The 23,257-nt window shown below is 44.2% G+C and overlaps 1 protein-coding gene and 2 pseudogenes across 3 annotated transcripts; 2 read left to right on the top strand and 1 right to left on the bottom strand.

The window, feature by feature from the left end:
• Positions 1–247: 247 nt before the first annotated feature.
• Positions 248–805, top strand: LOC310784425 (clathrin light chain B pseudogene; annotated as a pseudogene). The gene has a single exon. The product of its transcript is annotated as a clathrin light chain B pseudogene (transcript).
• A 2,293-nt stretch (positions 806–3,098) lies between these two features.
• Positions 3,099–4,337, top strand: LOC310784426 (testis-expressed protein 9 pseudogene; annotated as a pseudogene). Its single transcript has one exon. The product of its transcript is annotated as a testis-expressed protein 9 pseudogene (transcript).
• Positions 4,338–8,247: 3,910 nt separating this feature from the next.
• Positions 8,248–22,988, bottom strand: LOC310783421 (TNF receptor-associated factor 2-like; the record flags this gene model as incomplete). The annotated part of the gene is made up of 11 exons (XM_083644282.1): positions 8,248–8,466; positions 9,753–9,901; positions 10,624–10,801; positions 11,731–12,006; positions 12,426–12,635; positions 12,850–12,924; positions 13,075–13,149; positions 14,302–14,463; positions 16,237–16,335; positions 17,203–17,281; positions 22,801–22,988. 11 exons carry the CDS (start codon positions 22,986–22,988, stop codon positions 8,248–8,250), a joined length of 1,710 nt encoding a protein of 569 aa, XP_083500408.1.
• Between the last annotated feature and the right edge of the window lie 269 nt (positions 22,989–23,257).

Here is a 23,257-nt window from a genome sequence, read left to right on the forward strand (position 1 = left end):
AAAGGCTCAGCCTGGTGGGTCACTACTATTAGTGATGTCCTATATCTCCGATGATCATCGTCATTAATTACCGATGATGATGTCACAAAAAGTGATGAACTGATGAGGTCATAAAGTTATAGATGGCTCAGCCATCAGAGATGTCACAGAAAATCTCATCAGTGATATCACTCGAGCAATTGTGATGTCATCGGTGTCGCAGTGATGATAGGCTCAGCCGAGAAGCACTTCACTTTTGAAGTGAAACATGGCTGACAATGGAGCACCCCCAGCTGGAGAGGACCCAGCCGCAGCTTTCCTGGCTCAACAACACAGAGAGATAGCAGTTATTGAACATTACAAACATTACAAACATGACGATTTTGAAGAGGAACCTGCCACTGTGAACGGGGATCTGTTCCAGGAGTCCAATGGCCCAACAGACCGCAATGCAGCCATTGCCCAGGTGGATCAGCTGAGGCAAGAGCCAGAGAGTCTTCGCAAGTGGAGGGAGGAGCAAAAGACACGCCTGGAGGAGCTAGACAGAGCATCCAAGGCCGCAGAGGCACAGTGGAAAGAGAAGGCCAGGAAGGAGCTGGAGGACTGGCACGAGCAGCAGAACGAGCGGGTGGAGAAGAACAAGGCCAACAACAGAGTGTCAGAAGATGCGTTCCTGGCAGAGTGTGATGGTGACAGCCCAGGGTCAGAGTCGGAGAGAGTAGCCCACCTCTGTGACTTCAAGCCCAAAATCAACAAGCAGGTAAAGGAGGTCCCTCTGATGCGTTCTGTCCTCATATCCCTCAAGCAGATGGCTCTATTTCACTAGAGCACAATGCAGGTAGAATCTGTCCTAGAAACACTGAAATACATTCTATTCAAGTAGATGAAACTGGTCCAAACTAACAGTTCTTTCTAAAAAGTTTTTAAGGGACATTTTATACAAGATTGCTGCATTTGAAATGAATAGATGTCGACGATGCTGTTTGACGATGGGATTGTTGGATGTAAATTATGTTTTTATTGTAAGCCGTATGGGCATGAACAAACACGTCAATTCTGGATTTGAAATGAACTTTAGGGGGGCCCCGGAGGCTGGTTGGGGGGAGCAGGAAGAGGAGCCGAGCCAGCACCATCCATGCAATCAGAACCATGGGGAGGGTCAGGTCCCCTCCTTCCCCAACCGGCCCATTTGGACCTGGTATTTCCTAAAGGCACTCTGTGTCTGTGCAGTGCAGTAGGGCTGCCCCCTCCTGATTGATTGGTCGATTGTTTGGTCAATGTGCTCATGGTCGACCAGACTCATGTTGGTCGGACAATCGCTGGTGTTATTATTATATAAAAAAAAAAAGATTATTTTTCGGGGCATTTTTCCCCCTTTATTTAGATAGGACAGTAGGCAGACAGGAAAGGTGGGGAGAGAGAGCGATGACATGTGGCAAAGGACCTCGGGTCGGATTCGAACCCGCGTCTGCAGCGCGAAGGACCGAGGCTCCGTCGTACGTGTGCTACCAGGTGAGCCACCAGGATGCACGCTGGTGTTAATAATTAATAGGAGAAATTCAATTTCATAACAAGAAAAGCGATCCAGAACGAACGTGCCACGGACCTTTTCTAGAAGCGCACATAGGAGCAGAGCCACAGTTGGCAGGCTATCTAGACTGAAAGGAGAGCAACCAGCAGAGCGATGGAATTAACAATTCAATTGCTCAGCTATCGAGCACAAACAATGGACACGTTTCAGCACGCAGCCACCATCAGCTGTTAACAAGCTGTTAACGAGCGGCTAACGTTACGTTACTGTATATTACGCACCTTATGAGATGAGAATACAGTCATCAATGAGACTGGACGTCCTCCGAGATACACTCCAACTCCGGTAATGTTAGACAGTTATAAGATGTTACTGGAATAAATCGCAAAAGCTGTCTAGCTCTCCTTTCTGCCAACTAATTAACCATGCCACCACGTGTGCTAACGTTACATAACCATATCCATGACACACGCTTTCTGAAAGCTGTTTCCCATCGTAGCATTAGCTGACCAGGTGGTGCACGACACCTCCATTCCGGGAACGGTACAATGCTGCAAATAGCTTTTATATTGATCATTATCAGCTATCAGGTATAGTGCACTCAGTAGTCAGTAAAACTGCAAAATATTTGAAAAAAGTACACTGCAAAAAATATAAATAAAAAAGTACACTGCAATTTATTTATTTTTTTTAGACCCCGTTTCGACCAATCGATTGGTCGGAGCTGCTGTGGTCGATTCCTGGTCGACCGGGATAAGGTCGAGGGCAGCCCTACCGTGCAGTAGGACTGAGATGGTGCACTGCTGTTGTAACATCTTGTTGGACACCTTGAAAAGCAGTAGACTACATGTCAGCCGCACCGCAAATTCCAGCCATCTCTGTGTTTAGCCGCTGATGTCGCAATGTCTATCGATAAGTTCTTCTGTGGTGTTTTATGGCAGTTGGCATCCTTTATGTTGCATTACCGCCTCCTTCTGGATTTATCCATCCACTGTTTCCCCTACATTCCGTCCCTTCCTCTCTCTTCTCCTCTCCTATGCATACGTGACATCATCTGTGATTTCTGATATCACTGATGATGTCACAAGGTTGCGCTTGCACATTTGGGGAGGAGGAAGAGGTGGAGAGGAAGAGGTGGAGAGGAAGAGGTGGGGACTACCTGGAGGGAATCCCAGCAGAGATGTTTGGGGATGATGAGCATATTTTGAGCTCTTTGCAAGTGGAGAGTCTGCTCCAAAATGTAATGGGTTCCTTGTTGGCCCCTGTTACACCCTTCCACAAAATTGATGAAAATTGGCCCCGTAGTTTTACCATAATCCTACTAACAAGCAGAGAAATGACAGAAAACACAGTCCTGGCGGTCATTGTGAACTGATTGTGGACAGTTTCTGCTGGCTGGGTCTTCCTAACAGGATGTGTGGCAGGTACCCGAGGTCCTTGGTGCTGTCATGGACAATGACATCATAAAGCACTGACAATGTCATAGACCTGCTAATGATGTCATAGACATTGTGACATCATCGGAGATGTCATAACACCTTCTTGGCTGAGGCTACATAAATTAGCATAGTTGGACTTGACTTACCTAATGGCTGAAACACGTTTCCAGGAGAACTCTCGACCCAGAGTTTCGGAGCCCAAGAGACCTCTATCCTCTAGCAGCATGGACTCTAAGGAGGACCGGTCCAAGAGTTCAGAGGTCGGACTGATGGAAAGTCGTGCCTCCGGTCCCCCAAAGAAAGCTGCTGTAGACATTTTTGCTAAGGAGGAGCAATACAAACTCATGAACGCAGAGCTGGATGCCAGAACAGCTGATCTACTAAGAGAGGCAGAACAAGTTATGAGAGAACAGAACGAATTCTTGTCAGAATCAACATCCACCAACCTGCTTGACAGTTGCACGTGCAACCTGTCTGACATTGAAGATGAACTCCAGGACTCCAGGATCATCACGCCTCAACAAACTACACAGGATCCTGGAATAAAGGTAGTGACCCAAACAAAGGTCACACCAACACCTGCGTCACGATACGCACGTACTGCAAAACAAAGAAAAGAGCAGCACGTTTCTTGTAAAACAGCAACACCAGAGTTACATCATGAAGACCCGTCAGATTTTTCCCTGGCAAAGACAATACGCAGCTTGCAGGAGGAGCTGAACAATCCCAGCAGTTTTGAAAACGTGTATGACGCGTCCAGCGCCGGAGACGCCGCGACATCAGATGCTCAGACGCACGTTCTGAAGGCAAAACTACGGGTGATGCAAGAGGAACTGGACCGACTGACATATGAAGGTTGTAAGAAGGACGATGAAAATGCTAAGCTTAGCACAAAGATAAAGGTCATCGAGGAGGAGCGAGCAAGACTGCAGAAGACCACAAACGCTCAGCAAGCACAGCTGGAGAAGCACAGAAGTTTAAGGGAGGAGTCGGGCAGTAAATGTGATGGTCTCAAACTCCAAGTGGTCGGTTTACAAAAGGATCTAGAAGGTTTGAACAGATCCCTCAAACAGGCAGCAGGCAACCACAACACTGTGGAGCTCCGTCTGCACAGAGCCTCGGAGGAGGTGGAGAGGTTCAAGGCTGAGCTGAATAAGATGAAGCAGATGAATAAGGACAAGACAGATGAGGAGAATCACAACAAAGAAAATCTACTTGCAGAGAACAAAATGCTGAAAAAGCAGAAATCAGAACTCATTGTGGGCATTAAGAAACAGCTCAAGCTGATAGACATTCTCAAAAGACAAAAAATGCACTTTGAAGCTGCCAAGCTGTTGTCGTTCACAGAAGAGAAATTCATGACAGCTCTCGACTGGGGGAAGTCATAGAACAGTGGAAGATTGTGAATGGCTTTTATAGATTGTGTGAGGTGGAGTACAGGAGGGCAGAACAAACTTGCCGTTTTCAGCGTGTAGCAATGAGCCGGCGTGTAGGTTTCTGCTAGCTCCGTTAGCTTGCTAGCTAGTTAGCATTGTTGTTTTCACTGAGGCGGTAGGGCACTATTTACAGCGACAGACAGGGAGGAGGGAGCGGAAGCCGCTCTGATTGACATGGTCGGAGCCAATGACGAGTTTGTAATAAGCCGGGAGCGGACATCCGGCTGCCACCGAAACAGTCGCTCCAATGGGAGAGCAGCTGTAGAGCAGGGGAGGGTTTATCCCAGTTATGGAGACCTGCGGCGCCAGACTCCTCGGACGGAAGGGAGAGGAGGCTGGCCAGCGAGACTAGTGGGTCGGTAAATGAGAGCCACTATGTATCGTATGTTGGCTGTTTGTTTATGTTGCATTGTACCGTTTTGTGTTGGACCCCCTTGAAAATGAGATGGTTCATCTCAAGGGGCTATTAAATAAAAGATTCAAACCAAAAAAAATATCACCAGTGACATCACAATGTGACATCAGTGACTGCATAAGTGCATACGTTCTCCACAACGGGTTGGCCGATCGATCTGAAACTGCACATGGCCATCGCATTGGAGTAGACAGGAATATGAAGCATGTTTTTCCATTTTCCCAAAATGAAGCCGTTTATTAGCATTTTGCTATATATATATTTATACAACAGTTAGTTCCGGCCGGGCAATTTGATTGGACAAGAGGGATCCTAGCAGTGCCGATATTTCATGATAATGCACTGGCGCTTCACTGTGTGTAGATCACTCCGCTTCACAGCTGCCCTAATCAACAAAACGCTTCACAGCTGTAGAGTAGACAGTAGTAAAGTAGACAGCCTGCAGTTAATTAGGCTCATTAGGCTACATTTTCTGCAAAGCAGAAAGCTGAGGGAAGTATTTTTTTTGGCGGAGGAATAAATAGAGAAATCATATATTTTCTCAGCTTTTTGTCATTTTTTTAATCAGCTTTGTTTTAATAGAACTGTTGTATAAAAGCAATATCACACTCGAGGTCGTGCTGTTGTTGGCTAATATCGTCACTGCTGTGATTATCTTCGGCACTCGGCCTGCGGCCTCGTGCCTGCGACCGAATCACAGCAGTGACGATATTAGCCAACAACAGCACTCCCTCTCGTGTGATATTGCGCTTATATATATATATATATATATATATATGTGTGTGTGTGATCATGGGTCGCAGCCACCCCGGAAGGCCACCCTATTTTAGTATGGCCACACTATTTTAGTATATATATATATATACACACACGCACACACACACAAACATAATTACGTGTTACTGTGGATAAGAAGTTTGACTCAAAATGTAAGTTGAATCAAGCTATAGAGTCCTCTACACTCACTCCATAACATTTTGGTCCTTCAAGCCGGATAGCAGCGGAGAAGGCGTTCATCCAAAGTGTCGGACACGTCCACCACGCCATTTAGACGACCACGAGGTGGATGCCGTATCACCCACAGGCATGGCACACTATAGGCATGGGCAGGAAGAAGAGGTATGGGAGTCTCACACGAGGGAGTTGTCGAGATGACACCCCCAATTATCCACGTGCTTCACTCCACAGCCACCAATCCTGCCGGGATGCTGCTTTTACTGAGCGGGACACGTACCATGAGGAAACCCATAGCTCTTACTGAGCGGGACACGTACCATGAGGAAACCCATAGCTCTTACTGAGCGGGACACGTACCATGAGGAAACCCATAGCTCTTACTGAGCGGGACACGTACCATGAGGAAACCCATAGCTCTTACTGAGCGGGACACGTACCATGAGGAAACCCATAGCAGCAGCAAAAGGTAAGGTCCCCGACCCCCCAGGTAGTCCACACGGTCCTTACAGAAACAGCACGAGGAGACCGACAGAGAATCCCCCTCATCTCACTATAGGTTCCAGGAGTGAAAAGAGCCACCTGTGAGATTCCAACATGAGCTTCTAGAGATCAGAAAGGAAAACGGGAGACTGTGACAGTCTTGGCAAGACGTGCACGCTGATCTAGCAGAGCTCCGAAGGAAACAGCTCGTGGAGACAGTAAGCACTGTATGCCTACACTGACCTGAAGACCTTCTCCCCATCTTGTGTCCTGACCGGCACCCGGGGATGAGCGCCAGCTACATAACAAAGAATCAACCGATACAGTCCTTCACAGTCCCTCCATGTAACATGTAGAAATAAAAAAATATTGGAAAAATAGCCTAAATCTAATATTGAAAGAACATTTTAGGCAAATTATGTTTTTGTTTTTGTTTTTGTATATAAAATATGTCCTATTTCCATTTGGGCTCACCAACGCTACTACCATCGCTTTTCTAGGCCCACAACCCAGAAACATTTGCAAGCTACGGTGCATCTTCCACAGATCCAACATGCAAACTGACACTGCAACTAACCGCAAAGAAATGTGACGGTACACACACGCGATGACATTCGCAACTCAGATACTACACTCAGAATTCATGGAATTCAAGCAATGTCCACCACTACAAATGATTACCAATGAACAGAGGACTCGAGATTTGGAGGCACGGATGTCGAGAGATAACCGACTTCTTTGAAAACTCCTACTTCAATGCAAAAACAGGGTGTGCAAAGCTGATCATCTGAAGGCTACACGGGCGTCATGTTTGTTGTTATTAGAACTCCACATCTGTATTATGCAAAACCTGCAAAACCTGCAAAAAAAAAAATATATATATATATATATATATATAGGTACAGTAGGTGCTTTTGAATGGGAAACCAAATAGAGCACTACACCCCGACAACTTTTAACTTTCAACTTTTATCCATTTTTATGACTTGTTTTACTGCACTTTGTACTGCACCTTGCTTATGATTAGTGCATTTATACCTGCTTTATGTTTGTGTTTTTACTTGTAAAGCACTTTGATCGGCCTGTGTCGTTGTAAATGTGCTCTATAAATAAAGTTGACTTGACTTGACAGTGAGCACAGCTTGATCTATCACTCTGTTAGTAGACTAATCAATCATAGCTATGGTTGACAGTGGTTCATGGGCAGTGTTTTTCAATCTTTTGCGCCAAGGCACACTTCTGACATTGAAAAAAAAAAACACAGCACACCACCATCCCAAATGTGCCAAAATGAAACATAGTAGCATCATACGCCGCGAGCTTTTTGACCCCTGGCTTGTAGGGGGATCTTCATCTGGGTTACATCTGGAAGGACTTTGATCAGGAGGATCATGTCCAGAGTCTGTATTTTTCCTCTTCAAAAAGTGAACCATCCTTGTTCTTAGCGTTGTCACTTGTTCTAGTCCACACCAGTGTGCTGTGGCACAGTGGTTGAAAAACTGGTCCATGGAACAAGCAGCCATAGTATGATCACTGCAGATTTGACACAATACTGTATCTTAGTTGTTTACTTATCTGAAAGATATTCACAAGTGTGATAATCTAGGAATGGGAACGCTTTATATCCGTTCAAATGCTGTGCAAGGGTCTTACGCAGGGTGGGAAATGAACACTGGTCACCAGCTGATTGCTGGTATGTTTTGGCTGTGCGACTGTTAAATGTCCATTCATCCAGCCACTGTGGCAGGTAATAATCCATCATTTGCCCATTTTGGTCAATTACAAAAAAATCTATTTGAGTGGTAAAATACTGAAAGTGACTGCAAAGGTTTTTGGCACTGCAAAGGTTTTTGGAAAAAGCTAGTTTCCTGCCCTGGTCCTACGTATGGCCACCAACAATCCACACCAAAACCAAAAGAAGCACACACCCAAAAGAGAAAAGCCAGTCAGATTCAAATGGGTTAGTAGCGACAAGAGGGCGCGGTCGGATCGGCGCCTTCACCTTCTCACCTAGAGCCCGGTGAGGTCTACGATAGCCTTGATGAAGATGGTGTCGTCGCGTATGTAGGAGTTTTTAGAGTCCAGCTTGCAGAGCGGACAGAAGACCGGACAGCCGCTGGCGATGTTCATGTCGCTGACGGGCCTATGGAAGGACGAGGAGGAGATGTCGGGCCGGAAGGCGTCGATGAAGTGGTCCCGGTTGTTCTGGTCAAGCAGCATGAGGGTGACCTGGGCACACATGTTAGGATCTAGGCCTTACATCCAACCTGGAGCTGACCCGCTAATGCATTTCCAGGCTATGGCTTGGTATTCACAACGTAGTTACAGCAAGACTGGGTGATACAGAGACGTCAATTCAGTGTATTTCAAAAATGAAAAACAAATTGATAACAGCAAATCAAAAAGGGAAAAAAAGGGAGGTTATGTTCAATGACCAAAAAGAAATTCACGGTCATATAAAACCAAAAAAGTAAAAATAAAAATAAATAAACAAATTAATAATAATAATAATAATAATAATAATAATAATAATAATAATAATAGTAATAATAATAAAAGTAAAAAAAAGGATTCCAAAGTCATCTATCATGTATGATCTATGATAAAGCTGCCCAAAGAGTGGCCTGCAGGCCAAATTTAGTTGCCAGCAAAAAGATTTTGGACATCCACAGTGTCCCAGAGATAACTAGAATGACCGCACCATGGATATAAGGAGGATATATGCCTCCGCCAACAAGTGAGCAGTTGACATCTATGTCTGTCCAGACTTTGACCTTTGAGCCAAATGTGAAGAAAATCCGTCAAAGCATTACTGAGATATTGCGTTAATGAGCTTGAAAATGGCGTTCGTGAGGTCACAGTGACCTTGACCTTTGACCACTAAAATCGAATCAGTTCATCCTTGAGTCCAAGTCGACGTTTGAGCCAAATTGGAAGAAATTCCGTCAAGGCATTCCTGAGATATCACATAACGAGCTTGGAAATGGTGTTCGTGAGGTCACAGTGATCTTGACCTTTGACCACCAAAATCTAATCAGTTTATCCTTGAGTCCAAGTCGACGTTTGAGCCAAATTGGAAGAGATTCCGTCAAAGAGTTTCTCAGATATTGTGTTAACAAGCTTGGAAATGGCATTCGTGAGGTCACAGTGACCTTGAACTTTGACCACCAAAATGTAATCAGTTCGTCCTTGAGTCCAGGTGGACGTTTGCCGCAAATTTGATGAAATTCCGTTAAGGTGTTCCTCAGATATCGCGCGAACGAACATCGGACGTACGGACAACCAGAAACCATAATGCCTCCGGCCTGGCTATCGCCGGCGGAGGCATAATTTCATCAATTTTGACTCAAATGATTAACATGTGAGAGAGGGGTAAGATTAACATTAAGGAGTTATTAAAGAGCATATACATTATGTATAACCTATGGAGACTTTTTGACATGTTACATTTCAAAATAATCGTCAGTGTCCAATGGGATTATTCTTGGCTTGGACCGCTGGTCACCGAGTTTTACCTTCTGATTGAAAGGCCACCTGAGGAGCGCGTCGCTGTGCCCTCTCATGACCACGAAGAACAGAGACAGGTGGGTGCCATGGCCCGTCCCGTCGCCGTTCAGGTAGATCCGTAAACACATCTTGTAGCCGTATTTACTGGTGTAGAAGGCTGGAAAAGATAAGACATTGTGATATTTATTTATATTATTTATTTATCTACTAGTGGTGGGAGAGTAAATAATAATAATAATAATAATAACAATATCATCATCATAGTTGGAGTTAAAAAAATATATTTTTAATTTGAGCGAGTTCCCTTTTGCACAATCAGTTCTTCTGGAAATAGCAGGAAAGAACAAATTACACCAAATGGCCATTGTTTCCTCAAATGCTTGAATAGTAAGATCAAGGCTGTTTATAATTAATTATAAACAGCCTAATAATAAATAATTATTATTATTATTACTAGAAATGTGATGTAATTTGTAAGAAGTTCAAAAAAATACCCGCCTCAAAAAATCCAGTCATAAAAAAAGTATTGCGATAATATTGTGTATCGGCGATACACAATATTATCGCAATACTTTTTGGGGGAAATATCCAAAATTGTATTTAATATCACGATACTGTCCTGCCAAAATATTGCGATACAGTATCGCAATATTTTGGCAGGACAGTATCGTGATATTAAATACAATTTTGGATATTTCCCAAGCCTATTGCCATGCAAGAGGGGATATCCTTAATCGAAAAGGCAATCATGGGCAATTGTGTACCACAGAACGCCGAGTCTCCAGATTTTCATTGCATTCCATGCTCTCGGCCCCCCATGGCACTTGACTGCCCAGCCGTCTGTAGATGAGCTGCGTATTATTCATATCAAGTTGTTACCAGGTGAGAACATAGCAGGGGCCCGGCCAACCACGGCATCCTGCCTCTTCTTAGTGAAGTCTGAGATCTTCCAGACAAATACGCCGTCCAACGTGGCCGCTGACATCTCCCTCAGCTTCCCCTCCATCTCCACGATGGACAGGTCCCTCAGGCCCACCGTCCTCTCCAGCTGGCGAACCTGCAGCGACGGAAGCACACAGGCTCAACACTGGTACTGGTTTGTGGCTGACGTCCAAAAACCGGTGATGGTTATCAAAGCTATTCAAGACCTAAAGTGTTACATTTAACTTTATTGAATAGCTTTCAAGGCCTTGAGTTTAGATATTGTGAGGCAATGATAAAGACTTTCTGTGTATGGTCAGTGACACAACAATGCACACATGGCTTCAAGCAAGAGTGTCAGTGAGCCAAATATTGAAGACATAGAAGAGTAGTTCTGATACCCATTGGAACATGCAAACACTGTGTGTGTGTGCCTGCCACCTGTTGGATGCTGTGGGTAGTGCTATCACTAATTGCTGATACCCCTTGGAGCATGCAATCACTCTGTGTGTATGTGAGAGAGAGAGAGAGAGAGAGAGAGAGAGAGAGTGTGCCTGTCACCTGTTGGATGCTGTGGGTAGTGCTATCACTAATTGTCCGTGTTTGGCCATTTAATCAGCCATAATCACCTCATAAAATGTTTTGGCCCTGTCACCGTCTGCTCGGGACCTCTGCCGGTACCCGTGCCAAATATGAATGCTCTCAGGCCGACGGTGTCCAAGGAAAATTAAACAGAGAGGATACATACATACATACATACATACATACATACATACGTTTGCCCTTTTATGTGTTAGATAATGGGGTAAAGATAGGCGTTTGGATACATTTAGGCAATAATTTGGAGACAAAACATTGGGATTATGTGGCACTAGCCATTGATGGTCACTTCGTCCCCTTTTAGGAACTCTCGAGACAACCAGGTCATTTAAAAACAGTTTGGGAGAAAGTTGAGATGGAACTTCTGGTGCTGCAACAACCCAATTTCCCCACTGGGATCATTCAAGTTTCATCTCATCTAATCAGTAAACCACAGATGGACTGTCTGAAGAGATATCTCTCCACCTTGTTGTGGAGGATCTCCATCTTGTCCTGGTCCAGGCGGTGCTGGCGGTTGTAGGCCTCCGTGGTGGTGCAGGAGCGCTCCATGTCGCGGTTGAGGACGCACACAATGTTCTCGAACGTGCCCACCTTGAGCTCCAGCTCCTGGCAGCGCCGGCTCAGCTCGGCCACCTTGGTCTTCTCACGGTGCAGCTGCAGCTGCAGGTCCAGCGTGGCCCCCGCCGTGCTGGGCAGCGGCATGATGAAGGAGGGGGCGAGTGGGGCCAGGGCGCAGGCACCCTGTACGTAGAGGTGGGCCATATGGCAAAAATATAATGAGGCTGGATTCCGATCCATGATCATCACAATTATTTTTCATGCTGCTTAAGCCACATGTGAGATGTTGCCAGCACTTTTATTAAAACAATATTGATCAAAATAAAATGCAAAGACGGGTTCCTTCCCCGACTGTTGGTGCCTTCACAACATATTTACACAATGAAGTTTTGGATAAATAATCATCAGTAATGTGGATATAATGACAAGGTTAGAGGATAAAGGAAAATAATAGAACAGCTAGAACAGCCAGTTCAGAAAATTACATCACTTTACTGCAATACAACTTATGCCATGTCACGATATCCAAAATCTAAGATGATATCTAGTCTCATATCACAATATCTTCTCGATATCAATATCGCTATATTACCCAGCCCTACCTGCACAGCAGCTACGGTGGCCCCGCCGTTGCCCAGCTGGCTGAGCTTGAGCTCCAGGTTGCTGAGCGACTGGTGCAGCTCCAGCAGCTTGTGGCTGTGGGGCTGCAGGCTGTCCAGGCTCAGCTTGATGCCCAGGATGAAGTGCAGCAGCAGGTTCAGGTGCTCGGAGGAGCACGCTCGCTCGTGCTCCTGGAGCCTCTCTTTCTCCACCTGGGGGCGACAAGGAGACAGAGGCAGAAGAGAAAGGTGAGAAACTTTCAAATGATTTGCATTGGGAAACTGTGTCGTCGAGGCAGGAAATACTAATAACACACAAATGAAAATGTAATAGAAATAGGAATTTAGTAAATGAGGGTTATCAATGGAGGTTAGTCTAAACACACTTAATCATGTATAGCTCCTTATGACAAAAATGTCTACTTACAGACATATCGCAGCCAACAACATGAAATCTGCATGGCGCTTTACATTTACTGCAGAACTTAATATGGTCCACATACTGAAAAAAGAAAAGGAAAGGAAAGGAAAAAAAATGTAATGATCTATGACAAAATAGGCTGCAACATTTGATCCCAAGCAAGTGAATGGTAAACGAGCTAAATCCGTGATATTACACAAATCACACAGAATTTTGAGATGTGGGCCATACCTTTTCTCTGGGAATCTTTTTCTTTGCACAACCTTCACAAATCATTGGGTACTTTGGACAAATTTCATCGTGAGCCTAAAAAACAGAAAGTAAGATCATCCTAACAGTTTGAAATACCTCATGCCAGGGCAAATAAATACAAAACACAAAGGACACAAACATTCAATCAACATTCAAGTATTCGTCTCCCTTGACTATGTTTCCACATTTTCTTGTGCTACAACACTTTTTTTTTTTTTTTTTAAATCTATCCAAGGAAACACTGTCTATCCATGTGGGATGGTAAAGAAATGTATGTCAATGATTCTTTTTTAATATATATATAGAATATCAATATATCCCTATATATCATGTGACCTGTATGTACTTATGTTAGACGTGTGAAACGAAATCAGTGGTGTATATGAATGCGCTAAAAAAGCGGCGTTCATTGAACGTGCTCATATTTTGGTGAACGGGTGAGCTGAGCGCACCTTCTGCAACTAAATAAACGTACAGTGAGCGACATTCACTTCTGCGAGAGTTAACTGTGCTCTTTTCGCTGTTTTATGACGTCGATAATGGCATATTGTGTTTACATGCGTGTGGTAATTTACATCAGAAAAAAGAAAAAGAAAAAACATTTTGCTGTCATTTCGCCATGCTGCTTCTCTCTCTTCTCGGCTTACCGTGGACGGCCCTCCGACACACAAGCAGACACACACAGCGGTGTGGACTTGAGCCTGTTTTTGGGCTGTGCTGGGCAAAGTCCACAGCTCCGGGAGAGAGGAGAGCAATTCACCTGAATGAGCCGCGACTTTATTTAAACATAAAGAAATATAAAAAATTTAATGAACGTGAATTGTTCATTTTTTCAGACTGTGAACTTAATTCTAAATTCTAAATTGTGAACATAAACTACTTCATTTTAATCTGTGTGAGTAAGATGAACTTTGAGCTAGCTCTTGTGAAGTGTGAACTTGTACAACACTGAATGAAATAAAGTCTGCACACTGATGATTAAGCTCCCGGTCAGTTTATTGATCTCACGATCTTCATCAGAAACGAAAAGATCGAAACCTCAAACTGCCCGGGTGCGAAAACTGTGCGGACTTTATCCTATTTCTCAAGTTCATAGTTTTGTCCTGCACCTGACCTACCGAGCGGTTGTGCGCACTCTTACCTCCTTCTTTACTACGTTAAGACGTGTCCCTGCATCAGCCAGACAGAGAGAGAGGCCTCTCTTACCTTGATGTTCTTTAAGAGGAAGGGTTCTTTGCAGTATTTGCAGTTGAGCGTCCTCTCGGGACATTCCCGCTCGTTGTGGCGTTCCTGCTCGTTGGCCCTCATCAGCTCTTTACAGGAGGGACAGAGGATGATCATGAAGTCACACTTTCCCTCGTGGCTGGCCTGCAGGAGATAGACGGCAGATAGCAATCAAATCAAATGTGCCCCAACATCTCCGCACCGCTCCAATAGAGATCCCTTACCACACATCTCACGTCTGATATGCTGATTTAGGAATGATTTTTTGATGAATGAAAGTACAATGCAATATCAATAACCATACGTTTTCCTTAGTCCTTGAATCATGTGGCAAGTAAGCGGGGAGAAAATCAAAGTACTGCTTGAGTCCTTTAGACGCATTTTACCAAATATCTGTTGATTCAGATTCAGATTCAGATTCAGAAAACTTTATTTATCCCCAAGGGGCAATTCAGTTTCTGCAGTTCATCACCGTTGCGGGTAAACACATTGTGTCTCAGTCCTAAATCACAAGATACAAAAATACATACATACAAAAAGAAAATAAACAAGACCGAGGGGAAGTGCGTTTTGGTTCCTCGTGTCCCTCAGCACACATGGATCTGAGCCGCATAGATGCATGGCGCAACATTGTTTGTACACATGTAAAGTGCATAAGGTGCATGTGTAAACAATTGGTTTTAAGAGACATAAATTAAAAAAGAAAGAAAAAGTTGCATACACAAAAAAAAGTGCAAATGCTACGATGCAGTGTTGAAGCTTGAGAATGCTCTACAGTAGAAATTGATTTATTCCATTGGCCAGATTGTATATTGAAGCAGGGCAGAACATGTCCACCTGTTGTTGTAGGCTGGGTGCCAAGACGGTAGGTCAAACAAATGCAGGGAATTCGAAATGATGCAAAATCCAATACGATGTACATTGATGGTCCTCAAGGGAGAGAAAGAAAATCACACCCAGGTGTTGAAGTAAGCAGGTGCTCCTCCACCCACCCTCTCCCCTCTCTCTGACACTGTGTGTGCATGTGTGTGTTAGGGTTGTCAATGTCATCAAAATACCCATCGTGATTGTTTTACAGTGAAACATGGTTTTGGACGATGGCATCGTCATTGACGGGTGGGGGTTGGGGGAATAATTAATGATTTATTAAGTCGCTGCGTTGCTGTAATGCCATTTGGCTAGCCGCTGCAATGCGTTCACGTTAACAACAGGACAGCTGAGCTCTACATAATACCAGTGGGCTTGGATAGGCTATTAGCCTCTGGTCTGTGCTACAGCACAGAGCCAGGTGACTGAAGTGGGCAGTGGCTGTCACTACCAGCAATTTGAACGGCGCAAAACAAATAACGTTAACGTTACAGATCCTCACCAACAACGTGTGTGTGTTGAATTTAACTAGCTGGCAGAAAACTGACTGAATTACTGGCTGATATAACGTTAGATTCGCGTGGGCTTTTGAACCTAATGTAATGAGAGTTTAGGAGGAATGCCTAGAGAAACGCAGCCGCTGTATCTGAGCGACTCCAACTTTCACTTTGGAAACAAATTCATAGTTGAAGACTTGTACTCACTTTGGGTTGAAAACAGGAAAGAACGTGAAGTTTCTTCTTTGTCTTAAAAGGTTTTCACAACAACACAGCCAACATCTCACGTGCGGGGGATGCCCCGGCGGCATTAAACAAGCGCACCCAGTTCAGAGAGGCAGTGGAGCGGAGGAGGAGGGGGAGGGGAGGCTTCCTTGAACTGAACTGGGCGCGCTTGTTTAATGCCGCCCCGCGTCACTACAAAGAGGCACTACAAATGCGAAGCGTGCGATATTTCTAGGAATTATTATAATTGAATGCTCCAGAAAATATCACAATATGGATATTCAATATGATCAAATAGCATGGGGGGCTGGTGACTGGTGTTCTGCACCTCATATTCTTTGATAGTCCCCGTCCACGTGCAGCCTTCATTGGGACACACGGCTGCCAGGGCCTCCACTTCTCGTCGGGCTGCGTTGTCTGGAAAAGCCTGGGTGGAAAACAGAGGTTATTTGAGGTGCCTCAGTGGTTCAGGTTAGCGTTAGCTGCTGTCACCCTGTCTTTAGTTACAGTCCCAAGGCTAGTGTTACACGCGGCGTGGGCTTCAAGCTCTGCATGGCTTTACTCAGGATCAGGATAGTTCTACCTGCTCTTATTTCTTTTCCAAAACACTTCTCCATCATATGCAGTCATTTTAGGGACACAGGACTAGTATTTGTCCCATATATTGTTTGGTCTATTGTCTAGCCTGCCAAGTCAGGGAAAAACTCAATAGTGACTTTCACCCCCCGCCGTGACAATGGTCCAATTTCAAGCTGTTGAAACCATAGACTGTATAAATATATGGGCGTAGCTAGGTACCGTGACATCACACATTGGTTTTTGGACTCCAGTTTTGAAGCCTTGATTTTGGCATTTTCACCGTCGCCATCTTGGTTAGCCAGAAGCGATGTGAGTTTGGGTAGTCTAGCGTGGCCTGCTATTGGTCCGTGATCGGCGAGCTGCGCGATCACTGGACAGGCGACCTCAAGTAATTTCTTTTTTGTCGAGTCAAGTCACACGAGTAATCAAAACAGGGACTCGAGTAGACTCGAGTCCAAGTCACCAAGTCTCAAGTCCCCGTCTCTGCTTTTTACCATCTATTTTGCTCTAAATGGGGCCATCATTTACAAAATGAACATCATGCATGTGTTTATGAGTTCATGGTCTCCATCGCCAGTTTCAGGTCTTCTTCATTCAGCTGAAGCCTCCTCTTTACCACAGGTTGTTTGTGATCTAGTAGGAACCGTATTCTATTGATGCACTCACTGGAAAAGGTGTCGACAAAATACCTAAAATAAAATTAAAATGTACTCACACCGCCTTGTTTGAGAATGGAAGTGGGCTCCTCAAACAAGTCTTCTTTAATGCAAGCGCCGCATTCTTGTGGTCCAGAACTTGAAAGAAAAAACAATAACAGTCACACAAATAACATATTGTATTAACACATTGAGTGCCAGCCATTTTTTCAATCCTGTGGGTAAGTTGTGCCAGGTTTTTTTTTGAGGATTCTGGCTCATTTTACAACAGCCGAGGATCTGTTTTCTGTTAAGACTTTGTGAACACCAATCATCTAAAAATAACTAATAGAATGTGTGCTTTCTCTGTCTAAAAGAGTTAGTTTGCAGAGTTAGTAGTTATGTAGATATTAGCCGTTGAGTACAGCATGGTTTTAGCGTATGAGACAGCAAGCTGAGATAATCGCAGTTTTGTGAAACTCAGCAGAACAGTCACCTGCCTGTGATTGTGGCTGCCTTTGGGCGAGTCTGTATACTGTATTGTAGGGGTGGGGGAAAAAATCGATTCACCTAAGTATCGCGATTTTTAATGTCACGATTTTTTGGATCGATCTTTTATTCCAGAATCGATAATCGCAAATTAAAAAAAAAAAAAAAAAAAAAAAATTTTTTTTTTTTTTTTTGGGTGCTTGCAGTCAGGCCACTCACTGAACAGCAGGCCAGGCGCCGCCTACTGGTTTACTAGTGGTTTTATTACTTTATTAGTTAGTCTGAAGTAATAATTACACTTCAGGGTTAAAGTGGGTGCATCTCATTGTAAAATTGGACCCAAATCTGGCTTCAAACGGCCCAAATTTCACGCGCGTTGGCCCATATCGGCCTGGCCTGCTTGGTATCTAATGCCCGGCCTGAATTATGATCCCAGTCCGCCCCTGTTTTTAACTATATCGCCCAGCCCTACTCATGATATATAATATACAGTCTCTAGTGTATGATTCAACTTTTCCCATGTTCTAATCTAGTGTAAAAAAGCAAACAAACTGAAAAAATAAAAGAAAAAAATAAACAAAAATCGCAATAAATCGTAATATCGAATCGCAATAATCGTAGAATCGCAATAATCGTGAATCGCAATATATATCGAATCGGCACCAAAGTATCGTGATAGTATCGAATCGGGAGATAAGTGAATCGGCACAGCCCTACTGTATTGTGTGTGTGTGTGTGTGTGTGTGTGTGTGTGTGTGTGTGTGTGTTCGCGCGTTGCTCCGCGGCTCTGGGGGGAGGGGATCTCTGTCCGTTCTGTGTGTGTGTCTCCGGGCTCCTCCCTCCGTCTGTGCTGCTGGGAGTTTGAGCAGCGAGTTAGAGCAGCCTCTCTCCCTGGCAGCGAGTGTGGATAGGTCTCACTGTCTCTTGGGTTTGATAGCCCCGATGAAGCCCCGTGCGACTCTAGGCTTTATGCTGACACACAGTCCATTTCTGGAAACCCCCACCGCAGCAGCGCGAAGCGTCCCCGCCTACAGTATGAGAATGAGGCTCCTTCTTTTCTGACTGTAAAATCGCCAAGCCATTTCCGCGGGAGGCGGCTGCTTTTGGTCCACGGGTCCCGTGGCTGTGGCTTCTCTCTGTCTCTGTCGCCACTTAGTGGTCGGTAAAATAGATTACACACATTCTCTTGCTCCAATAGTTATCTCGAAGATGTAAAAGGGGTTGATTGATGTCCCACCGTCAAAAAAAAAAAATGTTTATGTAAGACGAGTTAGCTCGTCCTTGGCACTCAAGCGCTGGATTATGTAAGACGAGTTAGGTCGTCTATGGCACTTAATGTGTTAATGTACAGTAATTCAGCTACCGTCTACTCTGTGATTAGACAATAGAGACTTGACGTGATGTGGCAAATTACCGTGTGACGTCACCATCCAAATCCTGGTCAACTATGGCTGTGGTTGGTAAAGCTGTCTAGTAAAAAAATGTAAACGATCAAATAGGGCTGTCACTTTTTATTCAAAATTCGAATTTAACTTCGAATGTGGGGGAGGAGGCCATGTTCGAATGTATAATTGACCTGTTAGATTTTTTTTTTTTTTTTTTAATTAACCAAAATTAACCAACTGCTGCTTGCTGGTGATGTTAATCCCATGTCAGAAAAAGTCTCCAGATTTGTCACCTTAGTCTCTTCTGAGAAAGATTGTCTCCAGGGTCTGAAAAGTTGTCTCGAGTTGGATGCAGCCAAAAAAAAAAAAAAAAGTAACCAAAAAACTTTGAATATATTCGAACATTTTGCGGGCAATTAAAGTTTGTTCGAACTTTATTTTGGGAAAAAGTGACAGCCCTACGACCAAACTGTGTCATCTAGCTCAAAACATTGTTTCCTAACCTGGGCAAGATCATGCATCACCTCAGTGGTTCCTAAAGCGGGTGCTGCTGACTGAGGACATCCAGGTGTGCCGAGAAGTTTTGCCAAACTCCATTCAAGGATTTAGCCATTTAATGTTGCTTTGCTTATCAGCAACAATAGATACCTGATTGAACATGACTTTATACCATTTGTGAATGTCATATCGTGCATCCCTATTGAAAAAACAACAACCACAACAACTCGTGAGTTTAGGATTAGAAATTTAGAAGGTTCTATCTGCCTTCAGGATAGTTCTTCTGAGATATTGAGCTTCAACGTTTTCAGCAGTTAAATTGAGATGGGTCCTAATATTGCTTTTGAAATTACAGACTGAAAAATCATTATAAAAAAAAAAGAGCACACAAATGTCAACAGGCACCAGTGTTGTGCAAGTTCACACTTCACAAGAGCTAGTTCAAAGTTCAGCTCACACAGATTAAAACGGACGAGTTCACGTTCATAGTCCACAATTTTAAACTTTGAACTAAGTTCACAGTCCCAAAAAATAACCATCTCACATTAATTCCTTAATTTTCCACCCCCCCCCCCCCCCCTTCCTCACTGTACGTTCAAAAGGCAGCGCTCAGTTCATGCGTTCACCAAAATATGAGCTTGTTCAATGAACGCACTCTTTTAGCGCGTTCATGCTCAACACTGACAGGCACTCATAGAATAGGTTCATGTGACTAACAGCTAACAGGTTTGACAAAAAGATCAGATAGAACCGTATAATACCAAGGTCACGATTCTCACAAACTGTTGAATCCCAAAGTAATTCGCAATTTGCGACTTATGCTGGTTTTCTCTACTTGCTCGTCTAATCCAGAGAGTTACAGTGCTTCCCACACACGGCATCCCTGCTGAGAGCAGATGTATGACTAGGAGAAAAACTTGGGACAGTGCTGAGCTGCATATCAAATGAAAGAGCTACTAGACACTTTCTACTTTTTTCTGCTGAAAATCAATGTATATGGGAATTTAGTAGTGTTGTTGATGAATGCAGGTCAAAATGCTGACATTTAGTGGAAATCTGAGGAATTCTTCAAAAGAGTAATTAAACCCCGCCTAAATGTTTGGTGAAGTCTGACACCCACTGGTGAAAAGCAGCGCTCTGAACTGGACGCCCTGGTTCTCCTGGACCTCCCTCCATTGGCTGGTCTCGGGAGTCTGCAACGTCACCCTCTCTATAGAGAGGCAAAGTGACCGACTGCTTCAGCACTGTACCAGAGATTTTCATCCGCCATTTATTTTCCCATAGACATTTTGTAAAATGCTTATAAAAATAGTTTTACTTCGTCAAACCAAACGCTTCAGCTATATTTAGAATCAGGAGAGACCAAAGAACATTTCACTCGGACCAAAATAAAAAAAAAACTACATCGAAAAAAGATTTTCTTTAAATCCGCAATTTTTTTTTAAACGTTTTGGTCCGAGTGAAATGTTCTATAGTCTCTCCCGATTCTAAATTATCTGAACCACTTAGTTTGAACAAGTAAAACTATTTTTATAAGAATTTTACCAAATGTCTATGGGAAAATAAATGGCGGATGAAAATCTCTGGTACAGTGCTGAAGCAGGAAATAGGCGGTCACTTTGCCTCTCCATAGAGTACAACAGGTGGTGACATCACAACCCCCCCTGGATCATCTCTTCATGCACCATGAGGGTTCAGAGAGTCAGCTTTCCAACATTTAGGTTTGGGGTTTAGTATCACTTGAATCTTCAGGTTCCCAGCATTCAGATGATGTGTACCACTTCTATGTGGCATGTACTGTTGACCTAGCCTGGTAAACCGCCCGTCACGTGAACTCACATTTCATTTGGTTCTCCGTGACGGTCTGGACCCGCACAGGCAGTTAAGATGATTGGTCGAGCCATGCCGGCCATTGCCGGGCCGACGAATCAGCGGCGGCCGTAGGCGGGCAGGCTCGTCTGGGCAAGTAGTGGGTACATGGTCTTTGTAGTTCTTTTCACTCGTCAACATCGCGGAAGTGACAGGCAGTCTGAATGAAATTGAATGTAATGTTCCCAATTCTATGTATTAAATTCTAAAAAACGACCCTCAACATTTGGGAAGGCTAAGCCACACAACTAGTTCGTTATAATCTAACTAAATGCTTCGAAGGTGACTTTACGACCGCGAGGACTCAATCAATGAATACCACGGAGATCATCCACAGGCACCTTCCGCGATCTGATTGGTTGAAGTTAACACCCACCAGCGGTGATAGACAGATGGGTCATCCAATCACCTGCCAAGTAGCTTGGACAAAGTGCCCGCCTCCGTCAGCGGGTCTGGTGACTTCAAACCCAGATCGACTGGTTTAGTGAAACCTATGTGGAGCTATACCGTCCATCTGGCAGCGTCAGGTTACTGTTGACCTGCTATCTCAGCTTAAATATCCCATCCCACCTAAAAAGATAGACAAAAATGGGGTGGGTGGGTTAAATGCTGGCATGTAAACACTCCAATCACTTTCTTTGACTGGACTCTCTCGCATCTTTCTACACACGCTCGTGCATTTGAGGTAAGTAACGTCAATTACGTCAATTTGAGGTAAGTAACGTCAATTATGGAATAAATTGTGTGGTGGCCCATCCACTTTTATTCAGGCCCACCTGCAATTTCATTTCTGGCTACGCCACTGGATCAAAAAGGTGACAGTGTCACCTAAAGGTGACTAGTTTTCATGCCAGTTATTTGCTGAGCACTACTTGGCGCTTAAAGGCGGTTCAAGATTCCCTTGAGCAGTCACATCAATTGTAGAAGACAGAACAATACAGAAAAAGTCTAAAAATTATAAATTGCAAAGTAAAAAATAATTTAAAGTGGCATATGGGGGGGGGGTGTAGTGTCCAAGGGGTAATGTCCATGGGGGGGCGGGGCTCAGTCCCTTTGCCAACCATGCTACATTTAACACACATCAGCTAACAAACTGTATTAAACCAAGGAATTTTGAGATGTTGCACTTCCATTGACAATAGCCTGCTGTAGTGTAAGATTGTGCGGGGGAAACAGGTGCATCCATCATGCAAGTTGAGATTTTATATTGAAATGAATTTATAACGTTAACTGGTCAATCACTATATGCCGAATTTCATAGTGGTTCCTTGCCTTTCATTACGGTCTCAAGTCATGTTCTAAAATGTTATATAACTTTTCCGATAAGCAAGGCAGCGTTACATTGACAGATTTTTGAACAAGTTTGGGGTAACGTTCCCCTGCTGCTTATAGGGGCTATTATATAGCTAGCTAGCTAGCAACCATGACACTACTCACCTCACAATTTTGTTGAAACAGAAGGAACAAAAGCGGTGACCGCATTGGGCTTGCAAGGGCCTCCTCAGTATTTTCTGGCACGAATTGCACAAGTGTTTATCTTCCAGGTTGTTCGCCAAAATCTTCTTGGGGAAGCCCGGTTTGTTGCCTTCCAGTGAAGACGGTGGAGAAGGCTCCTGGGCAGCCATTATCCCCCCGAACGACAATATCGGGGTACTCGGCGGGGTGTGTTCAAGACGGCCAACACAGCTGATGTGGTTTTATTTGCCTGCTACGATTCATTGCTCTTTGACTGTAGCCCACACCACTGGCAGCATGCTTGACTGTCTCTGTCTGTGTTGAACTCCGTCTGCAAGGCCAGCTGCTTTGACAGTTGACAGTTGAGGTGGTCTGTGTTGAGTTGTAGATTAATATGTCTACCACTAGAGGGTGCAAGTGAAAGAGGAAAGCATCAGGA

The sequence above is a fragment of the Poromitra crassiceps genome (genome assembly GCF_964638095.1).
Source record: "Poromitra crassiceps genome assembly, chromosome: 10".
In the NCBI taxonomy this organism is placed as follows: domain Eukaryota; kingdom Metazoa; phylum Chordata; class Actinopteri; order Beryciformes; family Melamphaidae; genus Poromitra; species Poromitra crassiceps.